Genomic DNA, 10,629 nt, shown 5'->3' on the forward strand with positions numbered 1-10,629 from the left:
CACCCTGGTGGAACTACACTCCTGTGAAAGACAGGAGTGGTCATTCACCCAGGAGTTAGTTCAGTAGTTCATATAGACCATAGGTATCTATTTTTATTCTTTCATGGGGTTTGGTAAAGCAAGCATTTGAAAAGATAGTAGTGGGTGGGCCACCATCTTAAACAATTGCAGTACATCTGGTTTAGGTACACCCACAATGCTGTTCGGAAAGGGGTTCCATAATTTTGAATCAGTGACAGTGAAAGAACAGCAATATATTTCCAATTCAAGATGGTGCGCGGCTTGGAGGAGAATTTGTTGTTGTGGTATCCAGGAACAGACCAAAGGATTGGGACCAGAATAAATGACCATTTTGATAGGACTTTGGATGGTGGACGTGTCAGCAGAGATGACAACAAAATGGATGTCACTTCCAAGCTCCTAACTGAAACAGTAAAAGGTGTCAAGTTGTGCGAGGTCTCCAACATTCCTGCAGATCTAGTGCTACCTTTTTGAGACCCTAGGAAGTCCTCTTTGAGAATTGCTTCTCTCAATTGTTTGTAAAAACCTGGTCATCAGGTGCAGTGTATTCTCAGTCGCTGTACATGGCAAGGTCTGGCCCATGCCTCAGTCCTATACCGTGACAATCACAGCCTCCATTTTAACTGGAGATTGAAAATCAACCGTATTTGTAGGGACACGATATTCAAGCCTTTATCTGAAGGGAAAACATATGCAACATTGGCTTCATCCTGATCGCCACATTTATGTCCACCTGCATTGAGCTCTGCATAGAACCTTGGTTAACATCAGTGTCACTACGTGCTACGCTCCATCTGTCGTGTTCTGAAAGATGGATCTGGCCATGTCCCCAGTTGGGACTGCACCATATTCAGGATGAAGGCAATGTTGCATATGTTTTCCCTCTTTTATCTGAAGGTTTGAATATCGTGTCCCTACAAATACGGTCGATTTTCAATCTCCAGTTAAAATGGAGGCTGTGATTGTCACGGTGTAGGACTGAGGCATGGGCCAGACCTTGCCATGTACAGCGACTGAGAATACACTGCACCTGATGACCAGGTTTTTACAAACAATTGAGAAGGAGCATTTCTCAAAGAGGACTTCCTAGTAGAAAAGTGTTGTGCATAAAAACACCTTTGACCACATTTCAAAGAGGCAGTGCTCTCAACAAGACATCTTCAAAACCCTACACAGAAGGAAATGGTGGAACCTATCAGATGGTCCCATGAGTAGACTATTAAAGTCATTTAGTGGAATGTTTCATCATAAGAACTTTTAACCAAGCACTTGAATTCTAGTGTGAAGGGGACCCCCACATCAGATCCTTTATGCAGACCCAGAGTAGCGCAGTGGTTAGCACTGCTGTCTCACAGCGCCGAGGACCCACGTCGATCAGCCCCGGTCACTGTGTGCGTGGAGTTTGCACATTTTCCCTGTGTCAGGATTGGTCTCACCCCCACAACCCAAAGATGTGCAGGGTAGGTGGATTGGTCACTCTAAATTGCCCCTTAAACTGAAAAATTTAAAAGAAAATTACTATGCAGACCAAGAGTCTCAGTGCCTTCACACAGTGTTCTTTAGATGGCTGAAGTAGGGTAGAGTTCATTTGCAAAGAATGCTTGGAAAGAGGTGCGATAGTTTTTTGTCGAGGTTCATCATCAGCAGCTCTGCAATACAGGACTCTATGCTTGATGTCCTGTTCTCAAGGGTACGCACCAAGACAAACATCAACTGGCACCGGAAGGCTATCAACTTGGTGGATGATATTTTTTGGTCTGCTCAAAACCTATTCTAATGCAAGAAGCTATCCATAACTGAGATTTGCAGGTTAACATATTCCAAGGTCCAGGACTATGTGCTGAGCGATGCATTGAAGCTCATGGCAGCCGCCACAAAGGCTCAATGAAGAAAGGCCATATTCCCATACCAGCCTCCCTGAACAGGCACCGGAATGTGGCGACTAGGGGCTTTTCACAGTGTGGTGGTATGTAATAGGGGTCATGTGGGACCTGTGAAGCCGAGATGCTATTGGCTGACAGATCCCGGGTCCTGGTTGGATCTGCCGACTTCTGGCTCTGCCCTGAAGGCGGAGTATAAGAACCCGAGCTTCTCCCCGCAGCTTCATTCTGTTGCTGAGCTGCTGGGGACAAGCATCGCTTAATAAAGCCTGGATCGACTTCTTCACTTCTCGTCTCTCGTAAGTCATTGTGCACAACAATTTATTAAGCGAGCTTAAAAGACTATGGAGCTCCGGATCGCCCCAGAATGCCTGCGGATCAGCCCCCACGCAGCGAACTCGGCAGCAGTATTCAAACACTGGCAAGCATGCTTTGAAGGCTACCTCCGAACGGCCCCCGGCCGGATCACAGAAGACCAGAAAATGCAGGTCCTGCATTCGAGGGTAAGCCCGGAAATTTACCCTCTCATAGAGGATTTCACGACGGCGCTCGCATTGCTGAAGGGCATCTACGTTCGGCCCGTTAACCAGGTCTACGCGCGCCACCAACTCGCGACGAGACGGCAAAGTCCCGGAGAATCGCTAGAGGAATTCTACGCCGCGCTGCTAATTTTGGGACGAGGCTGCAGCTGCCCGCCGGTGAATGCGATCGAACACACGGACCTGCTAATTCGTGATGCATTTATGGTAGGTATGAACTCTCCCCAAATCCGCCAAAGACTTTTGGAAAGGGAGTCGCTAGGACTCTCAGAGGCACGGGCCCTTGCAGCCTCCCTTGATGTGGCCTCGCAAAACGCCCGCGCCTACGGCCCCGACCGCGCGGCAGCCCCTTGGGCTCCGTGGACCCCCGTTGCGATAAACTACCCCCCCCCCTCGCAAGCTTGTGCGGTTAAAGCGCCAGACCATCCCAGGGGGGGCCCGCTGCTATTTCTGCGGACAAGCGAAACACCCCCGACAGCACTGCCCGGCCCGCGCAGCTATTTGTAAAAGCTGCGGCAAAAAGGGCCATTACGCGGCAGTATGCCGGTCCCGGGGGGTCGCCGCAATTCCCGGAGAAGAACGAGCCCAGCACATCCCAAACACCCCCCAACCCCCACAGCGCCCCATGTGCGACCCGCGGGCGCCGTCATTTTGGGTCCCGGGCACCACAAGGGGAGGATGGGCGCCGCCATCTTGTGACCCCCCAGCCACATGCGATTCATGGGGGCGGCCATTTTGTCCAGCCCCGACCACGTGCGATCCATGGGGGCGGCCATTTTGTCCACCCCCCGGCCGCGTGCGATTCATGGACACCACCATCTTGGTTGACAACAAAGGACCCCAGCATCGACGGCTCCACGGGGTCCGAAGAAGACGCCGCGACACTACTACCATGACTGGCTTCGTTGACACTGGATCAATCGCGGCCCCTGACGCTCCAGACGACGACAACAACGGTGCTGGTCAACGGATACGAGGCGCCATGCCTGATCGACTCCGGGAGCACTGAAAGTTTTATTCACCCAGACACGGTAAGACGCTGTTTTCTGACCATCCATCCAAGCACGCAAAAGATTTCCCTAGCTGCAGGATCCCATTCCGTAGAGATCAAAGGGTTCTGCATCGCAAACCTAACGGTGCAAGGGAGGGAGTTTAAGAACTATAGGTTCTACGTCCTTCCCCAACTCTGCGCGCCCACATTACTGGGATTAGATTTCCAGTGTAACCTGCAGAGCCTAACATTCCAATTCGGCGGCCCAATACCCCCACTCACTATCTGCGGCCTCGCAACTCTCAAGGTTGAACCGCCGTCCTTGTTTGCAAACCTCATCCCGGATTGCAAACCCGTCGCCACAAGGAGCAGACGGCACAGCACCCAGGACCGGATATTTATTCGGTCTGAAGTCCAGCGGTTGCTGAAGGGAGGCATAATCCAGGCCAGCAATAGTCCCTGGAGAGCCCAGGTGGTAGTAATAAAGACCGGGGAGAAGCAAAGAATGGTCGTAGACTATAGTCAGACCATCAACAGGTACACGCAGCTAGATGCGTACCCTCTCCCCCGCATATCCGACATGGTCAATCGGATTGCCCAGTATAAGGTCTTTTCCACCGTGGACCTCAAGTCCGCCTAACACCAGCTCCCCATCCGCCCAGGTGACCGCAAGCACACCGCCTTCGAGGCAGACGGGCGTCCATACCACTTCCTAAGGGTCCCATTTGGCGTCACGAACGGGGTCTCGGTCTTCCAACGGGAGATGGACCGAATGGTTGACCAGCACGGGTTGCAGGCCACGTTCCCGTATCTCGACAACGTAACCATCTGCGGCCACGATCAGCAGGACCATGACGCCAACCTCCAAACGTTCCTCCAGACCGCTAACGCCCTGAACCTCACATATAACGAGGAAAAATGTGTTTTTAGCACAAACCGTTTGGCCATCCTGGGATACGTAGTGCGCAATGGAGTAATAGGCCCCGAGCCCGAACGCATGCGCCCCCTTATGGAATTCCCCCTCCCCCACTGCTCCAAATCCCTGAAATGTTGCCTGGGTTTCTTTTCATATTACGCCCAGTGGGTCCCCCAGTACGCAGATAAGGCCCGCCCGCTAATACAGTCCACTACCTTCCCCCTGTCGACAGAGGCTCGCCAGGCCTTCAGCCGCATCAAAGCGGATATCGCAAAGGCCACGATGCGCGTCATCGACGAGTCCCTCCCCTTCCAGGTCGAGAGCGACGCATCCGACGTAGCTCTGGCGGCCACCCTTAACCAAGCGGGCAGACCCGCGGCCTTTTTCTCCCGGACCCTCCACGCCTCAGAAATCCGCCACTCCTCAGTGGAAAAGGAAGCCCAAGCCATAGTGGAAGCTGTGCGACATTGGAGACATTACCTGGCCGGCAGGAGATTCACTCTCCTCACCGACCAACGGTCGGTAGCCTTCAAGTTCGATAATGCACAGCGGGGCAAAATTAAGAATGACAAGATCCTAAGGTGGAGGATCGAGCTCTCCACCTTCAACTATGAGATCTTGTATCGTCCCGGAAAGCTGAACGAGCCGTCCGATGCCCTATCCCGCGGCACATGTGCCAACGCACAAATAGACCGCCTCCAAGCCCTCCACGAGGACCTCTGCCACCCGGGGGTCACTTGATTCTACCATTTCGTAAAGTCCCACAACATCCCCTACTCTGTGGAGGAGGTCCGTACAGTCACCAGGAACTGCCACATCTGCGCAGAGTGCAAACCGCACTTTTACAGGCCGGATAGAGCGCACCTGATCAAGGCTTCCCGCCCCTTTGAACGCCTCAGTTTGGATTTCAAAGGGCCCCTCCCCTCCACCGACCGCAACGCATACTTCTTGAACATGGTGGACGAGTACTCTCGTTTCCCCTTCGCCATCCCCTGCCCCGACATGACAGCGGCCAGTCATTAAAGCCCTTGGCACCATAGTCACACTGTTCGGTTGCCCCGCGTATATCCATAGCGACAGGGGGTCCTCCTTCATGAGTGACGAGCTGCGCCAGTTCCTGCTCAGCAAGGGCATAGCCTCGAGCAGGACGACCAGCTACAACCCCCGGGGGAACGGGCAAGTAGAGAGGGAGAACGGCATGGTCTGGAAAACCGTCCTACTGGCCCTACGGTCCAGGGATCTCCCAGTTTCCTGGTGGCAGGAGGTCCTCCCGGACGCTCTCCACTCCATCCGGTCGCTGCTGTGTACCACCACTAACCAAACTCCTCATGAGCGCCTCCTTGTCTTCCCCAGGAAGTCCTCCTCCGGAACGTCGCTGCCAACCTGGCTGGCAGCCCCAGGACCCACCCATCTTGCTCCGGAAACATGTGCGGGCGCACAAATCGGACCCGTTGGTCGAGAGGGTTCACCTTCTCCACGCGAACCCGCAGTACGCCTACGTGGCGTACCCCGACGGCCGACAGGACACGGTCTCCCTGCGGGACCTGGCGCCCACCGGAAACACACACACACCAAACGCTCCTGACACCGATCATCCCCTCCCTGCCACCGCCCCCTTCCCGGGGGTATCGGTCCTCCTCCCGTGCCCGCCCAGGAGTAAAACAGGAACAAACAGCGAAATGCTCCCGGAGACGACAACGCCCGAGCAAGCACCTGCACCACCACCGGGGCTGAGGCGATCGACGAGGAAGACCAGACCGCCCGCTCGACTCGGGGAATCCGCGTGACACCAAGAATGTTGTTGTACCAAAAAAAACTTTTTTTGCTCATATTGTAAATAGTTCTCACAAACATGTACATAGCCCAGTGTAGGGCTAAAGCTGTAGTAACACTGTCCGAAATTTGTTCCAGGGCCAGCCTTGTAAACCCCTACCACCATGCGAACCACCACCCCGCCGGGTTCCTTTTTAACAAGGGGTGAATGTGGTGGTATGTATTATGGGTCATGTGCGACCTGTGAAGCCGAGATGCTATTGACTGACAGATCCCGGGTCCTGGTTGGATCTGCCGACTTCTGGCTCCGCCCTGAAGGCGGAGTATAAGAACCCGAGCTCTTCCCCGCAGCTTCATTCTGTTGCTGAGCTGCTGGGGACAAGCATCGCTTAATAAAGCCTGGATCGACTTCTTCACTTCTCGTCTGTCATTGTGCGCTACACACAGTAACTTCATTTGAAGCCTACTTGTGACAATAAGCGATTTTCATTTCATATTTCTAAGGTTCTCTCATTGAACCGAGCCCCTGGAACCAGTGTAAACCCTCTTGGGCTATGTATATCAGGAAATGTTCAATGTAAGAATTATCAATTTGGAAGGCAGATGCTATGTTTCGCTCAATTGCAAGTGGATTTGAGGTCTTGGTGCAAATGCAGAGCTTTGCTGAAACCACACCTGGAGTACTCTGTTCAATTTCGATCTCCATACTTGAGAGGAAGGATAAATTCTCCCCCCAACGCAGGTTGTCAATGCTCAGTTGTTGAATAAATTCAAAGCTGAAATTGGTAAATTTTTGGGGACCAATGATATGGATGGAGATCGAGCAGGAAAGTGAGAGGTGAGGCAGCCATGATCTTACTCAAATGGTGGATCAGGCTAAAGGGGCTTTATGGCCAAGTTCATACCATGTGGAATGCTTATCAATGTGGAATGTAAATGTAATCTGCAACTCGTGTGGCATGAAACAGGCTGGAGCGGCATTGCACCTTTTTGAGCCAAATCTTAATTGCACAGTGCTGTACTTTTGACAGTTAGAAATCAGGAGATTGCTGGGAAGAAAATGGCCACTCATCTCAAAGGGAAGGAAACGTTTTCAAACCACGCCCCAAATAAAAGGGTAGTGACGAACAGCACTGATAACTCCCGCTGTTTTCTGCTCTGGGTTTATTTATCTGCAGCTCAAGGGATGGTCTCCAGGAGCCATGTAAGACTGGTGTCCATGGCAACCAGCAGCTGAGCAAAGGCACTACCTCATTTACAGCGAACATGATGAGATTCCCGCCCCATCTACCGCGACCACAAACTCCCTTTTGTCGCTGATTTCAAAATTAATTAACGAGCAGTTAATAAATTCCCTTCACGATATCCTTCTGACCTTTTCCTTTACCCATGGTTGTCCCGCTAGCCCGCGAAGTAGCATGGGAGTGAGGTCACGAGGCGACGGGACGAGCAAGAGCATCATGGGATTGAGGCTAACTGGCCCCGGGAGAGCAGTGCCTCGGGATTGAGGTCGGCTGGCCGCCTGAAAGCAGTGCCTCTTGGGATTGAACTCAACTGGATGAATAAAAACTCAAACAAATGCTTAAAGGCAGAGATTAATTCTCATATTTAAAAAAAAAACATGTTCAATGCTGCAATTAAAAAAAAATTTTCATCATCAGCCTGCATGTGACTGCTATTTTCCATTTCCATTTAAAAAAATTTAGAGTGCCCAATTATTTTTTTTCCAATTATGGGGCAATTTAGCATGGTCAATCCACTGGTCATCCACCTAACCTGCACATCTTTTGGGTTATGGGGGTGAAACCCACGCAGACACGGGGAGAATGTGCGCACGCCACATGGACAGTTACCCGGGCCGGGATCGAGCCTGGGTCCTCATTGCCGTAGGCAGCAGTGCTAACCACTGTGCCGCCCACTATTTTCCATTTCCAGCAATCATTCAGTGAGACTGACAATTCCTGCCAACTGTGTTTTCTGGCCTCCACACACACTAAGGTGATTTGAAACAACCCAAACTCACCACTTGCACCCTGCAGCAGTCAGGCCAGGGTTGTCAATCCTTCAGGATTGTCCAGGAGTCTGCATAGAAATGAATGATTAATCTCCTGGGGACTCTTGTCAACGACCCAGGATCAACCATGGGATCAGTGGGGAAAAAGTGCTTGCTTTTCTTCCATTTTCTTTGAACAATTTTGTTTGTTGCAAAAAAAAGTATTGGAGACAGTGAAAAAGGCTGTTCAAGTTGGCATTGTGGGTGGTGATTGGAGGTTATACAATGGCACGTCCAGAAATACATTAGCCAGAGTTGCCAATCCCAGGTTAGGTAGAAGAGAATTTTATCGCATTGGTCAGACCTAGTTTTTGAGGCTTGGTCCAGCTCTTCCCTTTAATTCTAATACCATTACTGAATATTATATTGTCTTTTTTTTTCTTTTTTAAATTTCGAGTATCCAATTACTTTTTTCCAATCAAGAGGCAATTTAACATGCCCAATATTCCTACCCTACACATCTTTGGATTGTGGGGGGTGAGACCCGCGCAGACACGGGGAGAATGTGCAAACTCCCACGGGACCTGGGATCGAACCCGGGTCCTCGGTGCCCCTGAATTTTATATTTTCATGGATCAATCTCTCTTGCTTACAGAGGAGCCAAGAACAAAACATGGTTGTCAGGTCATTTGGGGTTAGGGGCCAGGGTGCACACATAGTATTATGCAATCTGCTCTTACAATGAAGGTTAATTGGTCCCTGAGAGGGTTGAGTAAATTGGGCCGATGCGTAGCATTTAGATGAACACTTGAAATGCCACAGCACACAAGGCTATGGACCAATGCTGGAAAATGGGACTAGAAGAGATAAGTGTTTGATGGCCAGTGGCGACATGATGGGCCAATGGGCCTCTTTTTCTGCTGTAAAACTATGACTGAAACATACTCAACTCTGAAGGGGTTGCTATGACACCCTGGGTTAGTGAGTGGTCGATTCCAGCCCCAGAGGCCCCTGCACAAGTAAATTAACCAATAATTTGTATAAAAACTCCCAAAATCTTTGGCCCTTGGCTGTCCAATAATTTACAGTCACCAGGGTTGTAAGTTGAAACACAATTACTGTTTATTTATAACAGAGATAAAGATGAAATGTGCAGTGATTACAACAGAATTTTGGCAAGATCACCTACTACCCCCCTTTAGCTGTCCCATCCTCAACCCACACACACACACAAGACAAACAAACGCAGAGGGTGGAAAGGGGTAAAAATAGTCAGGATTAAGGTCAAAAGGAAAAGAGTCCTGGCTTTCAATATTGAATTGTTTGCCGCAGGCTTTCCTCCCAGCACGCTGAGTGATCGAAGCCACTGTGGTAGTCACCACTGTTGTATTATCTTGTATATACTGCACTGCATACGAGGGTATTATGGTAAGGCCCCTGTACTACAGGTACGGGGGTAGATCCCTGCATGCTGGCTCTGCCCAGTAGGCGGAGTATAAATGTGTGTGCTCCCCGAACGGCAGCCATTTCAGCAGCAGCTATAGGAGGCCACACATCTCTGTGTAATAAAGCCTCGATTACTCTCTACTCTCGTCTCGTAATTGATAGTGCATCATGCACTATCAATTACGACGAGACAAGGGTAGAGAGTAATCGAGGCATTATTACACAGCTGTGTGGCCTCCTATAGCTGCTGCCGAAATGGCTGCCGTTCGGAGAGCACACACATTTGTACTCCGTCTACTGGGCGGAGCCAGCAGGCAGGAATCTACCCCCGTACCTGTAGTACAGGGGCCTTACCATAATACCCTCATATGCAGTGCAGTATATACAATATAATACAACAGTGGTGACTACCACATTCACCCCTTTTAAAAATGAATCCAGCGGGGGGGGGGGGGGGGGGTGGTGGAAAACTATTTACATACAGGTTGTCATTAAAATTTCAGAGAAGGTTACAAATTTAGACGGTCGGGCGCCTTGATCCGTCGTTGAGAGCGCCGCAGTGCTGGTGGCGAGTCAGGCGTCGGCTCGGTCGTCGGTGACTCCGGGAGCGTGTCGACATCCTCTTCATCCCCGGGTGGTACCAAGGGGAGGACGGATTGTCCTGGAGCGGGGGCTGTGGTGGGGTGCGCTGGGAAAGGGAGGGTGGTGCCGGGGCAGAGGGGGAGGTGTGTGGGGACCCAACTGGTGCCAGGTCCCTGACGGAGATTGTGTCTTGGCGGCCGTAGGGGTATGCTACGTAGGCGGACTGCGGGTTTGCGTGGAGTAGCTGTACCCTCTCAACCAATGGGTCCGCCTTGTGGAGCCGCACGTGCTTGTGGAAGAGAACGGGTCCTAGAGCTTCCAGCTACGTTGGGAGCGAAACCCCGGAGGTGGACTTCCTGGGGAAGGCAAAGAGACGTTCATGGGGAGTCTCTTTAGTCGCAGTGCAGAAGAGCGACCGAATGGAGTGAAGGGCGTCGGGGAGGACCTCCTGCCAGCGGGAGGTCGGGAGATTTCAGGACCGTAGGGCC

General features: G+C 51.4%; 1 protein-coding gene across 1 annotated transcript in view; it reads right to left on the reverse strand.

Annotated features, from left to right (window-relative positions):
* Positions 1 to 7,625, reverse strand: part of atp5mf (ATP synthase membrane subunit f) — a 34,248-nt gene extending 26,623 nt beyond the window's left edge. Inside the window, exon 1 of the mRNA XM_072480907.1 lies at positions 7,496 to 7,625. Within this exon, the coding sequence (XP_072337008.1) occupies positions 7,496 to 7,511 (16 nt within the window). The 5' untranslated portion in view covers positions 7,512 to 7,625. The remainder of the gene's footprint in view (positions 1 to 7,495) is intronic.
* Positions 7,626 to 10,629: the final 3,004 nt, after the last annotated feature.

This window comes from Scyliorhinus torazame, chromosome 17, assembly GCF_047496885.1.
Source record: "Scyliorhinus torazame isolate Kashiwa2021f chromosome 17, sScyTor2.1, whole genome shotgun sequence".
Classification (NCBI taxonomy): Eukaryota; Metazoa; Chordata; class Chondrichthyes; order Carcharhiniformes; family Scyliorhinidae; genus Scyliorhinus; species Scyliorhinus torazame.